The sequence below is a fragment of the Mchenga conophoros genome, linkage group LG3 (genome assembly GCF_057382185.1).
Source record: "Mchenga conophoros isolate Kocher_MC1m ecotype Shallow Benthic linkage group LG3, M_conophoros_male_GT1.1, whole genome shotgun sequence".
In the NCBI taxonomy this organism is placed as follows: domain Eukaryota; kingdom Metazoa; phylum Chordata; class Actinopteri; order Cichliformes; family Cichlidae; genus Mchenga; species Mchenga conophoros.
Window position 1 is genome coordinate 30,488,488 of NC_140528.1, and position 26,032 is coordinate 30,514,519.

At 41.1% G+C, this 26,032-nt stretch overlaps 1 protein-coding gene across 7 annotated transcripts in view; it reads right to left on the reverse strand.

The window, feature by feature from the left end:
• LOC146578109 (protein NLRC3-like) overlaps positions 1-26,032 on the reverse strand; it is a 54,900-nt gene that overhangs the window by 1,637 nt on the left and 27,231 nt on the right. The window contains exons 1-10 of one of the 7 annotated variants that reach the window (XM_085257570.1): positions 22,299-22,414; positions 22,113-22,214; positions 21,495-21,596; positions 20,201-20,279; positions 19,258-19,462; positions 17,206-19,006; positions 15,701-15,874; positions 15,287-15,460; positions 4,076-4,249; positions 85-131 (exon numbers count right to left, since the gene is read on the reverse strand). In XM_085257570.1, the coding sequence (XP_085113696.1) occupies positions 85-131; positions 4,076-4,249; positions 15,287-15,460; positions 15,701-15,874; positions 17,206-19,006; positions 19,258-19,462; positions 20,201-20,279; positions 21,495-21,596; positions 22,113-22,214; positions 22,299-22,387 (2,947 nt within the window). In that variant the 5' untranslated portion in view covers positions 22,388-22,414. Of the gene's footprint in view, positions 1-84; positions 132-4,075; positions 4,250-15,286; positions 15,461-15,700; positions 15,875-17,205; positions 19,007-19,236; positions 19,463-20,200; positions 20,280-21,494; positions 21,597-22,112; positions 22,215-22,298; positions 22,415-26,032 lie in introns of those variants that run through there. The other 6 variants (XM_085257527.1, XM_085257534.1, XM_085257553.1 and 3 more) reach the window with 6 other exon arrangements.

The window sequence follows — 26,032 nt, forward strand, 5'->3', positions numbered from 1 at the left end:
GATGTGAATGAGTGATGTGACAGTTTGAAGATGGTTGAATGTGTGCTGCTTTGTTTTCATGAATCCCATTAAAAACACACTTACACTTCCTCAGACCTGGTCTCAACCATCGGACTCCAGCAGGCTCCACCCTGAAAGGAGGAGGGGGGTCAGACCAGCACAGTCAGCATGCATACATGGACATTACATGGCTCTCATACACATACTGTTAGACATTGATAAAGGAACAGTCCAACATTTTCACAAATACACTTCAATCCATAAGTGGATCAAACTGCTGATAAGTTGGATTGATCCTGTATCTGCCTGTACACAGCTGTATTGAATGAAATATGAATGATTCAAACTCTGACCTTCATTATCTTAATATTCCTCTTATGTTAAGCTGGGGAGGAAACTGGCCTGCATTTGCTGTCCACCAGAGCTTATCAACAACAAAAAACAGCTTGTGCATCAACATAAACTATTTCCACAGTGAAATTTGAGTTCTAAGCATGCCAGAAACTATACAGAAAAGCCAAAAATGAGTTTAAAAACCACCAGTATAGGCTCATAAAGGCCCTAAAGAGAAAAACTAAATTTTAAGTGAATGCAGCATCGGCTTCTGCACTATGAGCATCATGTTAGCAAAGGTAGGAGAGCCAAGCACGAAAGAGGCACCGCAGGAAACAGTTTTTCGGCGAAAGTTATGTTCAAAAAAACTGCCCCTCCGACAGCCAAACCCATCTGTTCTCTGATTGGATTGTTACATTTGTGATTGACATGACATTGACCAATCAGATGAGAGGAAGAAAAATAGGGTCAAGATTCGTACTTGTAACTTGCAGGGTTTTTTTAAGTCCACACACAAATCTTTTTTACACACACACACATTCTTTTTACACATACAAAACTGATTTACAAGTACAAAATATTTATGACCACATTTTGAACCCATAGTTTTCATTCAAAGACTTTATGGCTTTAATACCTGGGGGGCCGGTCTGTAGTCAAAATGCTCAATTTTCTGTCCCAGTCCAGCCCTGCAGGTTAATACTGGCAGTGTCACCGTGCCAGCTGACTGTATTTCATCATCAGCCAGTGTTGTTCTTGATCAATATTACCAAAGTTTACCATAAGGCAGCATAGAAAGTATTTACTTGCTTTCAGGTTTCATTCAAATGTTAGTCTTTTCATTCGTTTCCCCACTTTTTTCCTGTTTCAAAATCAAACACCAGTTTGTGAGAAGATTATCTTCTTTTTTAATAGGCATTGGTTTTGCATTGGCATTGGCTAATTTGCCAATTGTATGTTAAAAATGTTTTTGCCCAAAACATATGTGCACTACATGTCAGTAAAAATACTATGCAAATATTGATGTCCTTATCTGCTGAACACTGACTGATTGTATCTCTTGTACTTTATCAACGCAGTATCTAAAAACTTTGCATCGTAGTGGTTAAAATCTCATTCTAATAAGAGTTAAAAGCGCACACAGAGCACCTGTATAAAAAAGCCCAAAGCCGACTGTACTTCCTCAGGAGGCTGAGGTCTTTTAACATCTGCAGGAAGCTCCTGAGGATGTTTTACCAGTCGGTGGTTGCTGGAGTACTTTTCTATGCTGTGGTGTGCTGGGGGAGCAGCACAGCAAAGAAGGACTCATCCAGGCTGGAGAAACTGATCAGGAGGGCTAGCTCTGTGGTCGGCATGAAGCTGGACACTCTGGTGACAGTGGCAGAGAAAAGGACATTAAAGAAACTGATGGACATTATGGACAATGCTGGGCATCCTCTGCACACGGCCATAAACAATCAGAAGAGTCTGTTCAGTGACAGGTTGCTTCTCCCAAAGACAAGAACTAACAGACTTAAAAACTCCTTTGTCCCACACGCCATCAGACTGTTTAACTCCTCTCTGGAGGGGAGAGGGAGGGGAAACAGGAGGACAAAGGAGGGAACAACTAAGCTGTAGTGCCTCTGCACCTCACTGTACAATACCTTTGTGCAATACTTTTGTAAATAGTCAACAGTGCAATAGACTCAATACTTGAAATGTGCAATTCACTTGTATTTTTATTTTTTATTCCTATTTATTCTATTTATCCCCTTTGTATATTTTATTTATATTTGTCTCTGTATTTATATATGTGTATGTGTGTGTGTGTGTGTGTGTGTGTGTGTGTGTGTGTGTGTGTGTGTGTGTATATATATATATATATATATAACAGTTCTGTAACTGTAACTTTGGTCGTTGCTGTGCTTTTTTTGGAAGTCGAATTTCCCAGAGGAACCCACCCGAGGGATTAATAAAGTTCTATCTTATCTTATCTTATCTTATTTGGTTATTAGGTTTATAGGGTTATTGAATTATGGTGAACGGTTGGTAGAATTGTTTTTAGCATTATCTGCCAATAACATCTGCCACCTTTCCAAATCTGTGCCCCTACCTGGCCCCCCCCCAACAAAAGTTTTCTAGACACTGTTAACGTTAGCTGTAAGTCACAACTAACCAAACAAGCTGGTTATGAAACTCTTTGGGAAGGTCAATGCCAGGGTTGCTGGTGAGGAGAGTCCATCCGTTAGTTGAACCTCGGATACAGGAGGAACAATGCAGTTGTCATCCTGGTCGTGGAACACTGGATCAGCTCTTCATCATCTCAAGAATACTTTAGGGTACATAGGAGTTTAGAGAACTTGAAGAAGGTATTCGACCATGTCCCTTGGTGGGTCCTGTGGGAGGTGCTCCGGGAATATGGGGTGTCTGGCCCATCACTATGGGCCAGAATCCTTATACACCACTGTAAGATCTTGGTCTGCATAGCCGGCAATAAGTTGGACTTGTTCTTGGTGGGTGGTGGACTTCGCCAGAGCTTCCCTTTGTCATCAATTCTGTTCATAATTTTTATGGACAGAAATTCTAGGCTTCTAGGCTTAGCCAAGTGGGTGAGAAGCTCAGCCATTTGAGAAATGCTAAGAGTAGAGCCGCTGCTGATCTAGAGAAGGATGCCTCATCTAGAGATGATCTAGAGAAGGATGCCTCCTGGGGGCCTGAAGTTAAGGTTATTGGAAGTCAAGTCCCTTTGGATAAGTTAACTGATACCCTCGGTCTGCTTACTTCTCATCTTTCTCACACTATAAGGAATCTCGGAGTGTTTTAGATAGCTATTTTAAATTAGAGAAGCAAGCATCCACAGTAGTGAAAACCAGGTTACGTGAAATTGCCAATCAAAGCCTTATCTTTCTCGAAGAGATCAAGAAACACAAATTCATGCCTTCATCACTTCCAGTCTGGATTACTGAGATTCTCTCTATTTCTCTTCATTGCTCACAGTTAGTCCAAAATGCTGCTGCACGTCTTTATCGGGTGTTAGAATGCACACATCACTTTAGTTCTGGCTCCATGTCAAATATCATATTAATTTTAATATTAGTTTACTTACTTTTAAAGTTACAAATAATATGGCACCCAGTTATTTAAGCCAACTCCTCAACATGGATGACAACAAAAAAGCACTGATATTGTCTAACCAGATGTTCTTAGTACAACCAAGGTCTCAATTGAAGCATAGAGGAGATCTGGCATTCACAGTAGTATCACTCAGACACTGGAATAATCTGCCAGAGGATATTTGACTTCAAAGTCTATTCAGTTATTTAAATCACATCTTAATGCTCACTTTTTCACTTTGGCTTTTAATTCAAGTTCAGAAAGATCATTTTTAACCTTCACTAAAGCGGTTTCTATGAAAGCTGACTAAAACTCATAAGACCTTCCTCTCCAGAGGACTTGTTTGACAGCTACTCTTTCAAGAATTTTTGATATGAAAGGAAGGCTGGAGTTTAGCCTATAATTAGCTAAAACCACTGAGTCAAGAGATGGTAAATACATACAAGAGAATGATGGCCATGACAACCCAATGCCCAGTGAATATTTCATGCAGCAGAAACCCAAGAAAGAGAAGCAAGAGGAGGAACCATCATGTAAGGAGAGGCCCCTGCACGATATGTACCACTGGCAGATAGACACTTCCTCGCACATCCAGAAATCCTATCAGTGGTTGGATAAAACTGGACTGAAAAAGAGCACAGATCCATACCTGAGAGTGTCCAGTCTCCAGCCTAAATCCCTCAGACCAGCTGACAGCAGCTCCATTCCTGAGCCTCCTGGTTGATTGTAGCTCAGGTCCAGCTCTCTCAGATGGGAAGGGTTGGCACTCAGAGCTGATGCCAAACAAGTACAGCCTTCCTCTGTGATCAGACAGCCTGACAGACTACATACAAAAAAAACAGCAACAATTCAATCTATTTGCATCCTTTCAATTGAATTAAGCAGCATATAAGTGATGATTCCCATCAGTCATCTCACGTTTCTTAAGAGTGTAAGGGAGCACCCTACAAATCGAGGTCACGATTCAACTTTCTAGGAGAGACTGCTGTTAAAAAAAGGAAAAAAAATATGTAGGTTCCACCTTTGGCTCATACCATCACCAGGCAAATTGAAGATATAGCAGGGGACACTAAGACACAGTTGTTGAAGAGGTACATAATTCAGGTTAATGAGTCTACTGAAATTGACGGCTAATACTACTTGTATGTGAAAGATATATGTGTGCATGACAACATTTTTTTTTTTGCGCTGTCACTACCAAGCAAAACCAGTGGTGTAGAACTATTCAAAATTCTGAATGGTTACATATCAGAAAAACTGGATTGGTTTCTCTTGGTCTGCATATACACAGAGAGCTGAGTGGAGTTTGCACTTGACTGCAAGTCTATGCACTGTCATTTACAGGGAAATTGTGATTATCCAAAAAATGTTACTTGAACCTAAAAACACAATAAACAGTGTCATTAAAGTCATTAACTACATCAAAGCGAATGCCCTAAACTCAGGTCTATTCAAGCGGCTTTGTGATGAGATGGATGCAAAGCACAAATGCCTTCTCTTACACACAGAAGTAAGATGGCTAACTAAAGGGAGATCCTTGGTCAGAATTTGAGTAATGAAAGCTTGTGCCGAGACTTATTCCAGGAAAAAAACTGTGATCCAAACCAAATTGTGAAGTATGGTTGACATAAGTGACAAACATTGCATGTCCTTGTCTCCCATTACTCCCAAATGGACTGGCTTCTTAGGTGGGAAACAAACAGCACTGACATACAAGAACAAAGCATACACAAAGGAGAAGGAAGAAAAAAATTGAGCATATGCACTATTGGATTGATGGTGCATGTTTTACAGATGAAATGGTGCCTCAGATCATAAAGACTCATAGATGAGTACAATTGATGCTAATAAGACAAGATAAGTGCTGCAGAAAAAACATCAATCTGCTGAATTTAAGTTTTTATTTTACCGCTGAATTCATTAACATCAAGAATAGATGGAGTGAAAATCATTATCATATCATCATTACATAATTCTGTGTGGTTTTCTCATTTTAGCTAATTTCAGCTCTAAAATATATACTACCAGCCAGGTTTGGACACACTTCATTTAATGTGTTTTCTTTATTTTTGTTACTTTCTATAATGTAGATAATAGCCATAATCAAACCTAGCGTAATAATACTATCTATAATGATCAAAACAGCACAACAAAGAACTCAGAACAGAAGTATTGAATCCTCTTCTTTTTATTCTTTTACTGGACAGAGAAAATGCGGAGTGAGAGTATGCAAAGTATTTATAATTATTTTATTCAATCATTACTTTCCGGAAAGGGATGTGCACGAGGCTAAGCCACTTGCAGATCTGAAGCATTAAGCTGGATGTGTATAACATAGTCAGTTATACGTCACACACAGTTTCGATCAAAACAACTTCTGCGCTTCACTCTGCCTACTTCCTCTTTTCTGTCTGCATCCTGTTCCTTTGCAGCTCTGCACAAAGCGTTCTGCACAGTTTCCTGTCTCACTCAGCAATCTATGACCTTTCACATACTGTATGACTGAAAGATGGCCTGCTTTAGTATACTGGCCTACATAAAACAATATAATCAGAAAATAAGCACTAAGAATATATATTTATTTCCTAACAGAAACCATAATATAAAATACAAAAGACTCAAAACTGCTGGGTCACAAGGACCCAGAACAGTGACACCTAGGGTGTTGCCTAGGGATGGGTATCGAAACCCGGTTCTTGTTGAGAACCGGTTCCCACTGTTTCAATTCCCTGGAATTGTTTGCCGTTTTTGTAAATGATTCCCTTGTCGATTCCAGTTGCCCAGTAGCGGTTTTAGATACGGGCGACACAGGCGGTTGCCCGGGGCGGCATCATGGTGGGGGGTGGGATCACGGGCATTGGCATTGGCAAAAAAAAAAAAAAAAAATGCTCGTACTCATGCTGCCCCAATGTCAGCCAGCGCATATTGGGAATGGCATAGGCACCAATCGGTTTTCTATCGCCCATTTGCTGAGAGTAAGGGCGCCCTCCGTTTGCGAGGTGCGCCTGCTGCTTGCGGCGCAGAGAGGAGAGGGCAGGACGGCGGGGGATTCTCTGACCGGCTGGAGCGGCATCTAATAACCAACTCGCAAAATAAAACAAAATAAAAACAAACCAACAAAAACACCAGACATCATGATACAGACTTATAATTTGCACTGATGTTTTTCCAAAATTCTATACAGGAAAGGTGAGCACAAGAGCCCTCGGTGCGCCTGCTCGCTGCTGAAGTCAAAGTAAACTTAATTGTCATCTCCGCTACAGACAGTCCAGTATATGGAGAGACGAGACGACGAGGCTCCAGTTAGAGCAGTGCAAGTAAACAAACAATATATATAAGAAGAGTAAGAAAATAAATCTACACTTTAGGACTCGGGGTAAAGGGATCAATAACAATTTAAATTTTAAAGTTTGATGATTTAAAGTCTCACACACAACCCATCGAAAGGGGAGGGGGCCCTGCTGCTTCCAAATAGAGCACATTTCATTCATAATGATGTAAATCCAAGCCCATTATGGATTCATGATTTGAATCCTGGGTTGTGTGAAATCTCAGAAATGCACCCTAGACAAAGTGAATCTGTGAACTAAGGTGTAGGTGTGTTAGATTATGTTGTGGTGATCCTCGGGATGAAGGATGGGTGTTCATACTGGAGTGCAAAATTAAAACCAATGGAAGATGGACAAGAAAAGTTCAAAGCCATCAGGTGCTCGGTTTAGAAAAAATAGAAAAGAAGAGGAGGAGAAACGAGCAAAAGATGCAGATAAGCAGATGTGTCATTGGATAATGGCAGGTCATCCTGAAACAATCAGAATCAGAATACTTTATTAATCCCTAAGGAAATAATGTGGGTTACAGTTGCTCCAAGAAGAAATGGTAAAAATAGCAACAGTAACAGACTAAACTCCAAACAATACATTATGTTAGAGAGGGAGTGTTCGCCCAGGGCGCCAAACAGACTAGGACCGCCACTGCAGTCGTCCCGAATGACGTCACCACGTTGCGTTGGCTGAAACGCTCAAAAGTTTGGTTATACTTTACAAGAGTGGATGACAACAGTGCAACTTGCAATACTTGAAAAGTAGATATTTCATTTAAGGGAGGAAACATTACAAATATGCAAAACCATTTGCTCACAAAACACACGATGACCTTAAATGAATGTCGTGTTTTTAATTCAGCTCCGGACTCGTGAATCTCAACCCAGCAGCAGCAGTAACGTTTGCACGTCCTCTCCCGTTAATGCGGCAGGTAAATAATCAACTAACAGTGCATATTATGAGCGCGATCTGCCTTATTACAAAACCTGCCATTACTGTGCATTTAGGTGACCATGATGAGAGAGAGTCTGGCTCAGACGCTGGCAATTCTCGCTGCAGTCTACCGGTAGCGTCTCCTTTCAAGCCAGGATAGACGAATGTCACCGAGCAGTTTGTGGTCAAAGGCTTGCACCCGTTTGCCACAGCAGATGCCCCCGATTTTCGGTAAGTGAATGTGTTTAATTGTAGGCAGGGACATTACTGGATATTCTTGTGTAATTGCTATAGAATCATTTATGTTATACTTTGTTATTGCTACAGAAGAATATTCATTTTATTATTTTACATTTACAATTTTTTTTCCCGGGGTCCCTGTGACACCCCATTGAAGAGCTGTAGGCTGCAGATCTCTTAAGATCTCACTGTTGGGTTTGTAAGGCCATGTCACTCTCAAAGAGAAGATATAAAACAAAGTTCTAAGCTAATCAAACTTAGTGTTCTCCTTTTTTAAAAAGAATCGATAAGAGAATCGATATAGAATCGAATCGTTAAACAGAATCGAAAATGGAATCGGAATCATGAAAATCTTATCAATACCCATCCCTAGTGTTGCCTGGTGTGGTATACCCCAGCTTCTATGGCTCTTGTGCTCAGAGCTTGTTCCTGTGTGGCGATAACTGGTGCCTCTGTGCTGTCTTTAGTCCAGCTTTGTCCAGCCACTGGTAGGATTTCTGGATGTCAGCAATCTCCTTGATCTGCCAATTGTACATACCGTGCAGTGCCTTGTCCTTACAGGATTTTCCTCCTCTTCCTCATCTTTTTTGGTTTCTGTTGCCTGAGGTATTCAATGAGCACGTTGTCAGTTGGGGCCATTCTCCCGATGTACTCATTTTTTTTTTGCCTCATCCTGGACTGTGGTGCTGACACTCACCAGTTCCTGGCCTTGTTCCTTCTGCTTAATGTACAGCCTAAGGGTGCTGCATTTGGTGTGAAACCCTCCATGCATGGTCAGGAGCTTTCTTGTCTTGATGTCAGTGGCTTTTATCTCCTCCTTTGGCCATCTCAAATCAAATCAAATCAAATCACTTTTATTGTCACATCACATGTGCAGGCACACTGGCACAGCACATGCGAGTGAAATTCTTGTGTGCGAGCCCCACAAGCAACAGAGATGTGCAAACACAACAACACAAACGAGCAAAATACAAGAATGGCTAATCTGAAACTAATAAATATATGTACAATATATAATAGTGTATGCATTTCTGGATGTGTATACTAAATATTTTCCTACGTGTGTGTGTGTGTGTGTGTGTGTGTGTGTGTGTGTGTGTGTGTGTGTGTGTGTGTATACACACACACACACACACACACACTTATTATCCCAGCAGGGTATCTGATAACGAGCAGGAAGTAGGTGTTGATAGTCTGGATCTTGTTCTTACCGTTCAGCTGACTATTCAGGACTTGCCTGACCCTCTGCAGCTACTTGTTGGTTACCGTTTTTCTAGCAGCCTCTTCATGGTTCCCATTTGCCTTGTAACTGTTGTCTATGTCTGCAATGTCGCTTAGTGGTAGTTTGATCCCTTTAGTTCCCACTACTTTCCCTCTCTTTGTTACCACTGACTACACTCCTCCAGTCCAAATGACATTACAGTGTCATTTCTGTGACACAATGGTATACAGCTTGATGTCATCTATGTACAGTGGGTGGCAGGTAGTAGTCAGTATCCGTAGCCAGTCTTGCCAATGATCTCACTGAGGGGCTTCAGGCCAATGCAGAACAGCAGTGGGTACAGAGCATCTCCTTGGTGGATCCCACACTTGATGGGAACTGGTGCTATGGGCTTGAAGTTGGCCTCTAGTGTTGTACGCCACATCCCCATTGAGTTCCTGATGAAGGCTCTTAGGGTCCTGTTGTTCTTGTATAGGTCTAGGCATTCCAGGGGCACTGAGTCGTAAGGCCTTTCTGTAATCCATACAGACAGAGTACAGGTTGGTCAGCCTGGTCTTGCAGCCTTGGCTAATTGCTCGGTCTACCTGTAGCTGGTGTTTTGCACCTCTGGTATTTTTGCCAATCCTTTTCTGTGCCCTACTCATGTATTGACTCATGTGCTTGTTCGTCTTGGTCGCTATGATGTCTGACAGGAGCTTCCACGTGGTATCACGGCAGGTTATTGATTGGTAGTTGGATGGGACCAGTCCCTTCTAGGGTCCTTGAGGATCGGGACTGTCTGGCCTTTGGTTAGCCATTGTGGATGTCTCTCATCGACTAGCAGCTATGTAAGTGAAGTTGGCCCCCCCACCTTCTTCAAATCCAACAAAAGTGGTATCAAACGTTTGTGCTACGTTTGTGCTGGTTTGTGCTGCAAAAAATTTTGTTTGTGCTACTATCATTTTAAAGATATTAATAAAATTTTCTAGAGGTCATCAGAGGTCAACCAGCCCCCCCCACATTAATTAAGTTAAACAAAATGGGTGTCAATCAACTGTGCTATGTTTGTGCTGGTTTGTGCTGCTAAAATTGTTGTTTGTGCTGCTTGTTTTAAAGATATTAATGAAAATGTAAAGGTCAAAAGGTCAAAAGGTCAACCAGCCCCCCTACATTACCCAAATCAAACAAGATTGATGTCAAACGTTTGTGCTACGTTTGTGCTGGTTTGTGCTACAAAAAGTTTCGTTTGTGCTGCTATCATTTTAAAGATATTAATAAAAATTTCTAAAGGTCATCAGAGGTCAACCAGCCCCCCCCACATTAATGGAATCAAACAAAATTGATCTCAATCAGTTGTGCTATGTTTGTGCTGGTTTGTGCTGCAAAACATTTTGTGTGTGCTGCGATCATTTTAAAAATATTAATAAAATAACGTCTGGATGCGTGCTTAATCATCCAGGTACTGTAAGTAAATCCCAAAAGGTTGATTCTGTTCATCTGGACATTTTCGGTTAGAGAAACGTTTCGTCACTCATCCAAGTGACTTCTTCAGTCTCAGCTGACTGCAGGTTTCCCCAACCTTATAAACAGTACATTTGCATAGTGAAGGAAACTAGCGCCACTGAATGAACAATGTGTTGGGGGGTTAGTTCCATGATTGTTAGTATGCAAATTCTTATGACCATTGATCAATGACAACTAATCAAAGCCTACTGATCAATGGCCATGAGTACCATTCACAGAAAGTGGGGATTGGCTACAATCACAGCATTTTAAGATGGCAAAAGATGTACCCTTGGGCCCCCCTTCTCGATTCAGAGATGGTCAGCATCCTGACAGCCCAATGGACGAAGCTGTCTCTCAGTCTGCGTGTTCTGGCCCGGAGGCTCTTCAGTGTCCTTCCTGATGGCAGCAAACTGAAGATGCTGTTGAAGGGATGAGTGGAGTCACCTGTAATGGAGAGGACCTTCCAGATGAGGCAGGTGCAGTAGATCTCCTGGGGAGGGAGGCAAGAGAGGTCCCCACAATGCTCTCGGCTGCTCTCACTACCCGTTGTCATTTTTTCCTGCAGAACCCAATGCAGGAGTCATACCACACAGTGATGCAGCTGGTGACGATACTCTCAACTGTGCCTCTGTAAAAGGTGCTCATAATGGGGGTTGAATCTCTTGTGCTTCTCAGTTTGCAGAGGAAGTAGAGTTGCTGTTGGTCTTCTCCACATTCAGGGACAGGTTGTTGTTGCTGTACCACTCTGCCAGATGGTTAACTTCACCCCTGTAGTAGATCTCATCGTGGGTCAGCAGAGTGAAGAGAAGGGGGCTCAACACACATCCCTAGGGAGCCCCCGTATTTAGTGTTCTTGGGCTGGAGGTGTTGCTGCCGACCCGTACTGTGTGCTGTCTTCCTGTCAAGAAACCTAGCAGCCCGTTAAACAGCAAGGTGCTGATCCCCAGCAGATCCAGTTTGTGAATGAGTTGCTGGGGAATGATGATGCTGAAGGCTGAACTGAAGTCTATGAACAGCACTCTGACATATGAGTCTCTAGTGTTCAGATGTGTGAGGGCTGAGTGAGGGGCAGTTGAAATTCCATCATCAGTTGAGCGTTTTGACCAAGATGGGAACTCAAATGGATCCAGGTTGGGGGAAAGTGGTAATTAACCGTTCAAAGCACTTAACTTAATAATGATGGAGGTGAGTTTGACAGGACGGTAGTCCTTAAAGCAGGAGGTAGATGACTTTGTGGGTTCAGTAATGATGGTGGAGGCTTTGAGGCATGTGGGAACGACGGCCTGACCCTAGTGATGTGTTAAAGATGTCTGTGAAGACATTTGTGAGTTCCACAGCATAGTCCGTCAGTGCTCGTCCAAGGATGTTATCAGGATCTGGAGCTTTGAGTGTATTGATTTTGGCAAGGGATCTCCACACACTGTCTGGGGATTGTGTCACCACGGTCTGTAGAGTGGGCTTGTAGTCTGTGATGGTTTGTATTCCTTGCCACTGCCTCCAAGTATTTCTGCTGTCGCTGAAGCTTTGCTGTAGTTGATGTCACGTGACAGGTTTGCCCTTGCTGTTCTTAGACTCACCTAATTCCCGGCTCTGAAGGCTTGCATTTTTCAACCTTAGGAGCATTTAAACCTGACCTGTGAGCCATGGTTTCTGATTGGCCCGGACAGTGATAGTCCTGGTCTCTGTGATATCATCAATGCATTTTGGGATGTAGGCAGTAACAGTTTCTGTATATTCCTGAAAGTCTGTGGTGTTGTCGTGTGTGGCGGCCTGTGGTGGAAAAGCAGTCTTGCAGTGCCTCTGAGGACCCTTCTGGCCACACCTGTACCTGCTTACGAACTGGTTTGGTGACTTTGACCAGGGGCCTGTGGCAACCCATGGCACACCTAGGTTTCTGCCTGTACTGACCCTTATGCAAAATAGGTGGAATTAAGACACAATTCCAAAAGCAAACACAACTGATCAGTGCTGAGACTGGTCCTGTTGCTGAGGTTGGGGTGATCCTGTAATCTCTTATGAACTACCTCCAACACTTCTATAACTGGGATGCAAGTGAAGACAGATGTAACATCTCTCTCTCACTGTACATGTACTGTTTATAAAATTAGGGAAACATAACCTGCACAAACAAAATAATTTGCAGGACAAATGTTTGACATCAATTTTGTTCGATTTGAAGAAGGTAGGGGGGGCCAACTTCACTCACATGTGTTTATAAGGTTGGGGAAACCTGCAGTCAGCTGAGACTGAAGAAGTCACTTGGATGAGTGACGAAACGTTTCTCTAACTGAAAATGTCCAGATGAACAGAATCAACCTTTTGGGATTTACTTACCTGGATGATTAAGCACGCATAAAGACGTTATTTTATTAAAATTTTTAAAATGTTAGCAGCACAAACAAAAATTTTTGCAGCACAAACGTGTGACATCAATTTTGTTTGATTCCATTAATGTAGTTGGCTGGTTGACCTCTGATGACCTCTAGAAATTTTTATTAATATCTTTAAAATGATCCTGGCACAAATTAAAAGTTTTACAGCACAAACGTTTGATACCACTTTTGTTGGATTTTAAGAAGGTGGGGGGCCAACTTCACTCACATCTAGCAGCTGGTTCATTTGTGCTGCCAGATACTCATGGAGTGCAGTCATCTTCTTCAGCCAGGTGTGAACCATGTCAGGTCTGATGCTGTCCAATTCTTGATACTGGAGACCTGTTCTTGGATGTCTGCCACCGTGATGGTTACTGGACCCTTTTCAGGGAGGTCGTTGTAGCCTGCCCTTAGGTCCACTAGCCACTGAGCATTGCCGTTATGGGTTGCATCCTTCTCCGATATTGTCTTCCAATATTGCTTTGTCTCCAGCGTGTGGTTTTCATATTGTTCCCTTGCCACTGAGAGTACACCTTAGCTGGTTCTCTGGAGAACAGCTGGTTTATCCTTCTGCCTTCTCTCTCCCAAGTGTACCTCTTCAATCGGCTGGCCAAGGCTGTGAGTAATTGCTTGGCAGTTTTTCAGGCAGGCCTCAGGTATGGACAGCTTGCTATAGTTCTTGGACACCTTTGTCACACCTTTTTGCAGCTCCGACAGTTGGCTAACCTCTCTCCATGCTACCTTGATACTAGCCTCCAGACTCCTTCCCCATAGGGGGTATTGCTTCTTATGGCTGTTCAACTTGTAGCCAAGCATCTCACTGATCACTCCTGCTGTAGTGTATACCAGCTTGTTAGTCTCAGTAATCGTGGCTGTAGGTATCGTCCATAGCGCTGCATTTACATCATCTAGTAGATCTGCTGAGGGTACTTCATTTATTCTTGCTAACCAGCTACGGGGACCCAGGTTTCCCAGTTCCTCTTGCACTCAACGATCCTTCTTCCATTGCACTTGAGGCTTGGTACCCAATCTCTGGCTGCAAGAGCAATCTCTTCTTTCGAATGTTGTAACACTGAGGTACTAGTGATATGTCGGTCGCGAACGAAATGGCTCTTAGAGCCGGATCTTTGACGTGAACGACGTTAGCCGGCTCCTTGCCCTGTTTTTTTTTCTCTCTCTCACCCTCTCCGTCGCCCTTTTTTTCCTCTTTACTCGGCACACGAGCCTTGTGCTTTACGCTGGGAAGAGGCGGGAGGTGCGGTAGTTACACTCGCAGTACCACAGGAACAGAGCGGAAGGGAAAGAGAAAGACAGCCAGGGACAACAACCTCACATTAGAAAGGTATAGTGGCTCTCCCTCTGTGGAAGAGGTTTTTTTCTCCTTTTCTTGTGTTGCAGATCTGCCTCATGAGCCACAGCTGAGGTGTGTTCCAGCTCGTCAGACACGGCGTGCTGCGGGAAAAGCCTGTTCTAACGTTTGAGTCTAAGGTTTATTTTTTAGCACGTGGCGGCTCTTTTTTACTTCTCAGCCATAAATACTCTGCATACTTTTTCACATCATTCAGTTTATTTTGAAAAGTCTCAACATGATCTTGAGCTTTATTGTGAAAGGTTTGTGGAAAATAAACAAGCAGACTTTGTTTTTACCATTGTTGTTGCTAACGACAACGCATAAAAACAGGCACTTGTCTGTCCGTTGTGTGGACATATTAAATATAAGAGAAAGAGAGAACTTTAAGAAATTAATATAGCCACTACAGTGACCATCAAAACAATATTGCCGTAAACGTTTATTTTGTGACACCACAAAACAAACGATAACGTAAAATGAAACTATAGATGTTTATATACCATCATCCGGTATATATATCGTTATATCGAACAGCTCTACCCACCGATGCCTTCTTGTTTTAATAGTCCACTTCTCATCAGGGTGCCCTGGTTCCTCAAAACCTGATGTGGACCTTGTTGAGCGAAATAGAAGAGCCACCTTGGCAGAACAAGATTAAGCTGTTCCTCTAAAGGACAAAACTCACTCTTTCAAGGTTGCCAATGTTCACAATTTCCATTATGAAAATAGGGATGCAAAATAGACCTAAATCTTTGAAAAGACCAGTGCATAAAACATGTTTCTATTGTCACACTAAGTGTCACAGTTTTTAAATTTTAGAGTTTAATAATCCACTGAAGAAGCAACTAAAATGGCACCTGCAATTTCTATATACAGTAGGTTAGCAGTTTATGTAAATAACATTTTAATTATCAACAGTATCAATCAGAATCCTGACCTTAGAATTTCCAGTGTGCAATATGAACTCATCACTCCAATGCACAGAAACTTCACTCCTGAGTCCCGTAGGTCATTGTTACTAAGATCCAGCTCTCTCAGACTAAAGTACTGGGAGCAGAGAACTGAGGACAGAACATCACAGCTTCTATCCGTGAGGTTGCACACACTCAATCTGAAGGACACACACAAAGAAAACACTAGCTTTACAGTGTATTGATAGTGGTAGTTTGTAGATTTGACGGTTCTAATCTTACTTTAGAACTGGCTGGAACTCTTATTGTCTTATTATAAATAGACCAGAGGTGTGGTAGTTTTTAGATACAATTAGCACTAATAAAACAACAATAAATGGAGGAAGCTGACTTTTATTACTTGTTTTTTGAAAAACAAACAAAAGCTCTTTTGATCTGACCTCAGATTTTCCACTGTATAATGTTGAGTCTTTAGTCCACTGCAAAGAAGCTTCACTCCCGAATCCTGCAGATTATTATTACTTAGGTCCAGCTCTCTCAGACAACAGGATTGGGAGCTAAGAACCGATGAGAGAGCTCCACAGCTACTCTCTGAGAGTTTACAGTGATTCAATCTAGAAAAAGAATGGCATGTATTAAAATTAAATCACTTTAGATGAAGAAATCAAACATCAGTGTGGAGCACAAGTCTTTATTAACTTACAAATACATTTTAATCTGGAAAAACATTTAAAGATTTGGAATTGCACCAGTAACAACCTAATCATAACTCTATAATTAAATGTAAACCAGTAAGGACCTGATTCATTTAGTAACTCTAGTTCAGCACCTGCAGGGCTACAGGCCCTGTTCATATTTCTAATTGTAAAATATACAATTACTGTTGCTAAATGGCAATCAAACCAATACTTTTCATTACATACTTGACCTTGTTTTAGCATCTGAATTAATCCTTTATACTTGCTCGTTTAGCTTTTTCCTCTTAAGCCCTTCCTAAAATCCTACTTTCTTTTGATTAGCCAATTTAAGGATGCCTGCTAAAGGCACCACTCTGTCCTTTTGAACTACACCATGTCCACTACATGTGCATAGGTTGTGCAAACGGTAAAACCTTTATAGACAATTTCTGGTTTACAATTACCAATAAAATCTTCTCGCATCCATTTGTACATTTCAGAGCCTGATTCTGGAATATGATAGTGGACGTCGACAAATACAAAATCATTGCTTTCTTACTGAGGACTTCTTACTGCATTTAGTCTTTCAAATATGAAATTTATAAAAAAGTGTCCCTGTTTAAAGGGTGTGACAGCTAAATTATTTTGGAGAGAGAACACCAGGTCAGATCTGAGAGAATTAACAATACTCCTTCCAGAACACTGATTATGAATTTTGTTACCCACAGGGACAAACTGAAATCAAATCAATCTACACTGTATAAGTGGACAAAAACTGATTTCTAGGAATCAGTGAATAAGATTAATACGTGCTGACAGCAGGAAACCAAATGCAACATAATGACTAAGATTCAGTTCACCAGCAACTGAAGTACCTGGGTATATAAGTGACTGTGACATTTGAAAAGTGAAGTCATATCTTCAACTAAGCAGGGCACTGATCCTGAGAATTATCCTTTTTCTCAGGGTTGCGGAGTGGTTGGAGCCTGACCTAGTTACAGAAGGGAGAGAGGCAGGCTAAAGCTCTTGGAACTCTTACCCAGGGCTAACATGGAGATACCACCAACCATTTGCACTGACATTCAAACCTATGGGCAATTTAGAATTAACAGTTCACCTAACCCCACCTCTTTGGCCTGTGGGAGGAAGCCGGAGAACCGGGAGAAAACCCACAAAAACAACCAAAAATTAAAAAATGCATTGTAATCTGCATTTTGTAGTTTAAAAAATCATTTTAGAAATTAAGGTATGAATATATATGTACTTACAGAGCTTTGTTGGAGGCTTTGACCACTGGCAGCAGCCTCAGAAGAGCCTTCTCTGAAGCAGAGTATTTCTTCAGGTCAAGCACATCCAGATCTTTTTCTGATGACAGTAAGATGAAGACCAGAGCTGACCACTGAGCAGGAGACAGTTTATCTGTGGAGAGACTTCCTGATCTCAGGGACTGTTGGATCTCCTCCACTAGAGAACGATCAGTCAGTTCATTCAGACAGTGGAACAGATTGATGCTTTCCTCTGCAGACAGCTTCTCACTGAGCTTCTCCTTGATGTACTCGACTGTTTCCTGATTGGTCTGTGAGCTACTTCCTGTCTGTGTCAGCAGACCTCGTAGAAGAGTCTGACTGGTCTGCAGTGAAAGACCCAGGAGGAAGCGGAGGAACAAGTCCAGGTGTCCATTTGGACTCTGTAAAGCCTTGTTCACAGCACTCTGGTAGAAGTGTTTCTCTACAGATTCTCCTTTTTCAGACTTCTGGAAGGTTGTTTTTTGTTGTTCTTCCAGCAGATTGAGTCCAGAGTTGATGAAGGTCAGATGGACATGAAGAGCAGCCAGAAACTCCTGAACACTCAGGTGGATGAAGCAGAACACCTTGTCCTGGTACAGTCCTCTCTCCTCTTTAAAGATCTGTGTGAACACTCCTGAGTACACTGAGGCTGCTCTGATATCGATGCCACACTCTGTCAGGTCTGATTCATAGAAGATCAGGTTTCCTTTCTGCAGCTGATCAAAAGCCAGTTTTCCCAGAGACTCCATCATCTTCCTGCTCTCTGGACTCCAGTGTGGATCTGTCTCAGCTCCTCCATCATATTTGATCTTCTTCACTTTGGCCTGAACCACCAGGAAGTGGATGTACATCTCAGTCAGGGTCTTGGGCAGTGGTCCCCCCTCTCTGGTTTTCAGCACATCCTCCAGAACTGTAGCAGTGATCCAGCAGAAGACTGGGATGTGGCACATGATGTGGAGGCTTCGTGATGTCTTGATGTGGGAGATGATCCTGCTGGCCTGCTCCTCATCTCTGAATCTCTTCCTGAAGTACTCCTCCTTCTGTGGGTCAGTGAACCCTCTGACCTCTGTCACCATGTCAACACAGTCAGGAGGGATCTGATTGGCTGCTGCAGGTCGTGTGGTTATCCAGAGGCGAGCAGAGGGAAGCAGTTTCCCCCTGATGAGGTTTATCAGCAGCACATCCACTGAGGTGGACTTTCTAGGGTCAGTTAGGATTGTAGTTTTGTGGAAGTCCAGAGGAAGTCGACACTCATCCAGACCATCAAAGATGAACACAACCTGGAAGTCTTCAAAGCTGCAGATTCCTGCTTCTTTGGTTTCAGTAAAGAAGTGATGAACAAGTTCCACCAAGCTGAACTTTTCCTCTTTCAGCACATTCAGCTCTCTGAAAGTGAATGGAAATATGAACTGGATGTCCTGGTTGGCTTTGTCTTCAGCCCAGTCCAGGCTGTATTTCTGTGTTAAGACTGTTTTCCCAATGCCAGCCACTCCCTTTGTCAGCACTGTTCTGATTGGTTCATCTCTTCCAGGTGAGGCTTTAAAGATGTCTTCTTGTCTGATTGTTGTTTCTGGTCTGTCTGGTTTACTGGATGCTGTTTCAATCTGTCTGACCTCATGTTCATCATTGACCTCTGCAGTCCCTCCCTCTGTGATGTAGAGCTCTGTGTAGATCTGATTCAGGAGGGTTGGGTTCCCTGCTTTAGCGATCCCCTCGAAGACATACTGGAAGTTTTTCTTCAAGACAGACTTAAGATTATGTTGACAAACTGCACCATAGAGTTCTAAATGAAAAAAAGAAAATATTTTTAAAAAGTCAATATTACTTTTTAGTTTAGTTTTATGTTCTTGCCAACAAACTGAAGCGGAAAGTTCTGAATTATATATATATTTTTTTAAAATGGTCATGTTTTACAAAGTGCTCATGATAGATTTGACCAAATAAAGAAATAATTAAATTAAATTAAATCTCTCTTGAGATATTAGCAAATTCTTATTCACCCAACTGCTTAAATCTTGATAGAAATCCTCTTACTGTTCTGCAGGCGATAAGCCAGCTCCTCCTGTTTCATTCTCCTAAGGAAGTCCAGTGTGATCTTCACAAAGGCCTCTCTGCTGCTCCTCCCCTGCTTATCATCCTCTCTCTTACTCTCTAAGCATTCTGGGTAATCTAGACCAAGAACCTTCTGGATCTTCTTCAGCTCATTCTTCACAAAAGTGATGATGTTGTCCTCCAGCAGCTGGAACAGAATGTGTTATGAATGATCCATTCCATGATCACACTAATACGTTTTAATTTTAAAAAACATCTTTTTCTCTCCGTTTTGGCCTTCTGTCTACACTGAGATGGTGTTTCTGGTCAAGGAAAACTGAGCTTTTTAAAAACACTCTCCAAAGTGGATACATTTGAAAACGCACTTTTTGTGTCGCAGTGTGTGCAAAAACAGAGGCTTTTAAAAACGATGACACATTTTACTCATATGATTCATTCATGTGACCAATTCAACGAGAAGGCATTGCTGTCTATATTTGCGCTCACTTTGCATCTTTGTAATTTTGTGCTACTCACAGCAACAACTTCAACTCATGATCAGTTCATTTAAAAAACTTGTTGATTTTCTTCGACATTTTGCCACAATGTTTCAAAGAGCCGGAAAGTAAATAAACAGCAGACAGAAATGACGCAGGTCGAATGACCTTATTTTTTAACGCATGCGCAGTACAGAACGCAAGTGTTTTCAGTCATTTCAGTATGGATAAAAAACTTTTTGTAAAAAATTGAAAATGATAGTGTGGACGTGGAGCATTTTTAATTTATCCAGATTGCTGTAGACGTTACCCCAGTTAGACACTGAAATCATGCAGCCAAACATCAGATCCATGTTGGACACACTGGCAATCCACTGGTCTACAAAGAGCAGCATGGAGATGATTGTGAACACAATAGATGTAAAAGTAGTTGCTGTACATGTACAGACCATAAATATGGAGTCCAGGTCTGTTTGATGCTGCTGGGCAGACTGACCACTGGGAACCTCTGAGCTCTGCTGGTCCACTCTGTGGAGGAATTGTGGGAAGAAGTTCACATTGAGACATTTTTACTCGCCACACACACACACACACACCTCGACGTGAATGACAGCATCTGTTGGTTGTTGGAATTTTAGGTGATTTTACCACCTAAAAGATGTAGGCATAGTCACTTTTGCCTGAGTTTTCCTTTCAGATAATAAAATGATGAATAGGAAATCAAATATACAAATTATACTCAAGTGTTCTACCATTCTTAATCATGTTCATATTGCAGCTGGTTGTATATGATCCTAAATGATAACGCAGTGTCTTATCTACAGTCAGTACAAAACTATGTTACACTGAATAATGTGGAGCTGCAGTTATAGCAGGAGTAGGCCTCAAAACAACTACACCAAACAACAAAAACTAGAATTCCAGCCTTACTCACAAAGCGAAACACAATGAGTACAACTGTATCCTTCAAGTGCTACACAACCTGCAGGCTGCTGAAGCAGAGCTGCACATTCACAGACTCACACCAACAACAGTAAGTATGAGCTACATTGGCTGTTGACTAGCCTCACTAAGAGTTACAAGAGATGACACTAAATCCACAAATTCTTTTATCTAAAGGTCACATACACAAAGCAGCTTTACAGAGGTCATCATGACTACCACGTGCTGCCTTTGACAGCTGTTTGACACGTCAGCCATCTTACTCTAGAACTTCTCAGTTTGCTGTACACCTTAAAAGTTTGGCTAACTTTGACTTGTTTATCTGCAGTGGACTTCATCATCATACCAAAGGCCAAACCAGTGTCAGTGCACAAAATAACAGAGTGATGCTGGTCTATTTAACTTCTAGAAACTAAAGTCACTCTCCACTTTTCAGAAAATTCATTAAAAAAAATTAAGCTCTAATCTGTTAAAATGTAGAAAGGAAAGTTTCCTCTCTGACTGACAGTGTTTGAGTCATTTTTGATGCTCTGAGTTTTATGAGGAAAATTTGTGCCACAAAGTTAGTGTTCCCTCTTCTAACTTCCAACAACATAAAGCACAACATGACTGATGGAAGAAAACATTCGCACGCGCATCACTTCCTGTTTGCTGAAGCGGATTTTCAGTTGTTTAAAAACCAAAAGCTTGTTTTTAAGAGACACTTTAAAGGGGATTGAGGGAATGACGTGTTTGCACTGCAGTTTATATCAAACAACATCAAGCAGTTAAATCAAAGATTTCATGTTACTAACAGCTCACCTCTCTGCAGCAGACACAGGCTGATCTTTAAATTGAATGGGTTCACCCCTAGACCGTTCACTCCGAAAGGTCACACAGCTGGGTCCAGGTTCAGTTTGGATCCTGATAATTAAAGTTCAAATATTCAATCAAGGACTTGTCATTTTAGACATTATAATACTGACTTTAACTTGCATCTTTCTTTGTGACTGTTTTTTTTTTTTAAATCTATTAATGACATGATTCAACATAGTGTTTACACAGCTGGGTCCAGGTTCAAGTTCAGTAGGTCTCCTGTGGATCCTGTGAGAGAAGAATGTGCTTTTCATTTGCAGCCACAGAAGCTCACGAAGACTTAGAATACCTTCATCATCCCAAAGAGAAACTGCTTTGCAGCTGAGCATGAGCAGGAGGAAACTCCAAACTAAATTAAGAACAGAGCCCAACCCAGAGGTAAACACAGTCATTAAGACTGCATGACGACTGATTGACTCCTGTGTGAGCAGCAGGAGTTTGAATGTTGGACCTGTTTTATAGAATAAAGGAATTCCTTGCTTAGTGACTTCCTTTGACCAGGAAACAACATCAAGCAGTTCATTTAAGTCAGACATCAAAGACTTTATGTTTATAACAGCTCACCTCTCTGCAGGAGACGCCTGCTTGACTTTAAAATGAATGTAGCGATCATTAGATGAGTCACTCTTACAGGACGCAGAGCTGGGTGGAGGTCCAGGCTGGTTCCTGTGAATAATGATGGAGCAGTGATGTGAGTGCTGAGCTGTGACATGGAGAAGAGTCATGCACAGTTAGAGATGGTCATCTCACCTCTGAGCTTTGGTCTGGCTCTCATGTTCCCCACACAGAGTGCTTTTAGAGGGAGGGGCTCCCTCCTCTCTGTCCTCACACTGATCCATGCTGCTCAGCTCACACACACTTTCTACCTGCAGAGGAAACACAAATCATTCATGTGCACATCAACTACTAAGATCAGGTGACTTCAAAGTGCAGTAAGTCATTCATTTGATGTGTTTGAAAACTTACCTTGGGATTTAGTGTATTGGGTGTAAAACTCAAAGTTAAAGTGGTGGGTGGGCTCATTTTGACAGAATATATAATATTTCATGAATGAATTAAATGCAGAGTTTAGACTTTCATTTATAGCATCTACACTGATGATAAAATTACCTAGTATGATTATTTTATCTGAACTCAGCACTGAATCAGATTAAAAACTGAGGAACAGCCAGGTGGACGATAGATTAAAAAAAAATTATTTGTTGAGTTACATAGTCAGGGTGAAAAATGCAAAAAAGTCAAGCTTTCAAATGGTGTACCCAAGTATTTGTAGAGTAATCAGTATGTTGATCAGTTATTAAATAGTTTAATAACTAAAGAATCAGGCTTTCAAAGTGTTCAACCTCTTTGAATAAAAAGAATAATAAATAAAACATGTCAATTATAATAGCATTAATATAACAAAAATATAAGTAAAACTCTTTGATGCCATAAAAGCTAAACAGTCACTGTAGCTATCAACACTTACTACAGCTACAAGCCAATATTATTTAGAAAAATCAATACATTGTGTTTATTATTATAGGGCAATAATAAATATTAAAAAGAAATAAAATGAACTGTTTAATACTTTCCATTAACTATTTTAATAATTTAAATGTACAAAAAGTGTTTAATTCATAATAAATGTTTTAAAGCTAAATGTCCTCTTTTCTTCCCTTTTAAAAAAAAAAAGTCTCTCAGCCTAAGTTTCAGTTTTCTATTTTAATGGCCTGTGGAACAAAATGAGTACAAATGGTAAAAATTGTAAATGGTCTGTATTTGTATAGCACTTTACTACTCCCTAAGGACCCCAAAGCACTTGGCTACACCAAATCCTTTATACATGAATACAGTTTAATTAATATCATATTTTATTTATATTACACATGAATGTAACCTGCCAAATAATATAACCAAACACTTGAAATAAATATATCGAGAACACCCCATGCCCCCCGTAGACTAAGCCCTGCTTACTGCAGGTATCACTGCCACATAAAGTACCATGAGGTAGATCTTAAACATGATGCTATGCTGCTGTCTCCAAAAGTTGATTCGGTTCATCTGGACTGGGAGGTCAGTTCTTTAATCATAATTATGCAAATTCTCATGACCATTGATCAACAACCACTGACCAAAACCCATTGATCAAAGACCACTGATCAATCGCCATGAGGACCATTTGATGGGTGAAACTGGGGAGCCCATGGCACACCCATGTGCCAGGAGTCTAGCCGTCCATCTAAACAAAAGGCACTTAGACTAAAACTGACATAGATATGTTTATCCTGCCATAAAACAAAAAAACAGGTACGGCCTCTCCCATGCTCCCTGGATGTGGGTGTGAATGCCAGAGCACTCTGGAATGCACACAAAGTCTTTGCAGCCTATAAGGATCAAACCTCTACCAACATGACGTTGATTATAAAACTCTAAGCATATATGAGTAGATATTTCTACGCATAAATGACAATCAACAATACAGATCTAACAACAACACTACATCCAGATGAACAGAATTACCCATATGGAAAAGATATAGTAAAAACTTATATATGATTTACTCATGAAAGTGGCCACTTTCTCATTACTTTCATATATTGTTTTAGTAAGTATCCAAAACATACAAGTTTCATTATATAATTTTTCAAGGGATCTTATATCTGTTTTCACTCTTATATGCTTTTCATACAAGTTTCACACAAGACAGATACAAACTTTATAAGATTTATATATCTTTTTCATATGGGTAATTTTGGGAGATTTACTTTCCTGGATGATTGAGAATGCATCAAGGTGATACTGCTGTGCTCGGTTCATGACAAGTATTTGAGTCCAGACTTGCTGTGTGTTGTATTTAGAAAGAAACAAGCTGCTATCTGGAACGAGTCAGTGCTCTGCTTCTGATGGAAAAAGGGGTGATGAAATAATGGGTGATGCAGAGGAGGGGGATTTTGACAAAGAAAGTATAGTATAGAGATGGACCGATCCAATATTACGTATCGGTATCGGTCCGATACTGACCTAAATTACTGGATCGGATATCGGTGAGAAATAAAAGACGTAATCCAATCCATTAAATATATATATATAAAAAATAAATAAATAAATCACAAAACTTGCAACACAGCGTAACTCGGCTCATAACCGTCACACGTCGCAGCAGTGTGGTCACGTGATAGAGCAGCTGCGTGTATTTGGAGCCTCGCTACCAAACCAGTATTTCATCTCCAAGGAAGTGATCCCAGAGAGAAGTAAAGCAAGTGTGTAAGTTCATCTCTGAGTGTTTGTAAAGCGTTCCCATGTTAAGCTTAACAACCGATATATGGAGCGACTGCCCCTCTCTCCGTCTCCTGCTGATACTTCAATTGTGAAACTGATTAATGATCAGCTGATCGGCTTTTCTGTCGTCTCTCTTCTTTGTTTTTGGCCCACTTTGCACCAGAAAGAGGAAACCAGCGGCTGAACAACAGCAGCACGTTTAACCTTGATAAGCTGTTGTTAGAATTTATTTAATATTACTTTCTACACCAGGATCTTTTTCTGCGCAGCTGACGGCTGGTAACTGTGCAGGGGCGGGTCTAGCAAAGTTTAGCCAGGGGGGCCGATAGGGCACGAACAGGGCAAAGGGGCACAAAGACATACTTTTCTTTCTTATTCTCATTTAAAATGTCTGGCTTTTAACCCTCTGGGGTCCAGGGTATAATTGGTCGTTTTTGACTACGTTTGATTTTACCTCTATATCTCACCTTTAAAATATGTTTATCTTGCCTTGTTTGGTATCATTATTTTCAGCACAACCTCAAATATCTGAATTTTCTTTTTCATTTTTGTATACTATATTAGCACAGTTGATCTAAATTCAGACAAAAAATTCAAAATCAGAGTAGAAAAAAGTTATATTTTTTACTGTAAAACCCACAAACATGTTTAACGAATCATTTTCATAAATTGAAATGCAAATAGAAATTGTACATTTCTAAAAGAATATGCACAAGTTTTGCAAACAACAAAGTTATATGGTACTATTTACCTAAAAATGCAGCCAAGGCCTCGGGCGTTTTTTTATATAACCATTTAAATCTATTTACAGAACAATCAGCTGGGCTGCATCAAAGAAGGCACACAAATTATTTGTGCCAGTCCAAAAGAAGGTAGTTTGTGTTCAGTATAAGACAGAGGAGAACAGCACAGGCCTAAACCTGCAGGTCTGACAGCAGGAGGAGCATCAGTCCAGTTTTTCATGTGGGAACAGCGTTTACACTGGAATCTGCCTTTGACGGCGTTTTTAGAGCAAATGTGACATTCAGCAGTATAACTGACACACAATACAACACAATAACTACACAACAAACTAACTATGGCCTCCAAACACGCCACACGTCACTAATGTGTGACATATGAAAACTCGCTCTCTCTCTTTCTTTCGCTCGTCCGCTTTCCTTCTCAGGTGTCACTCCTAAAAACTTCCCCTTCTCCCTAAACAACTGATAAGGCCTAAA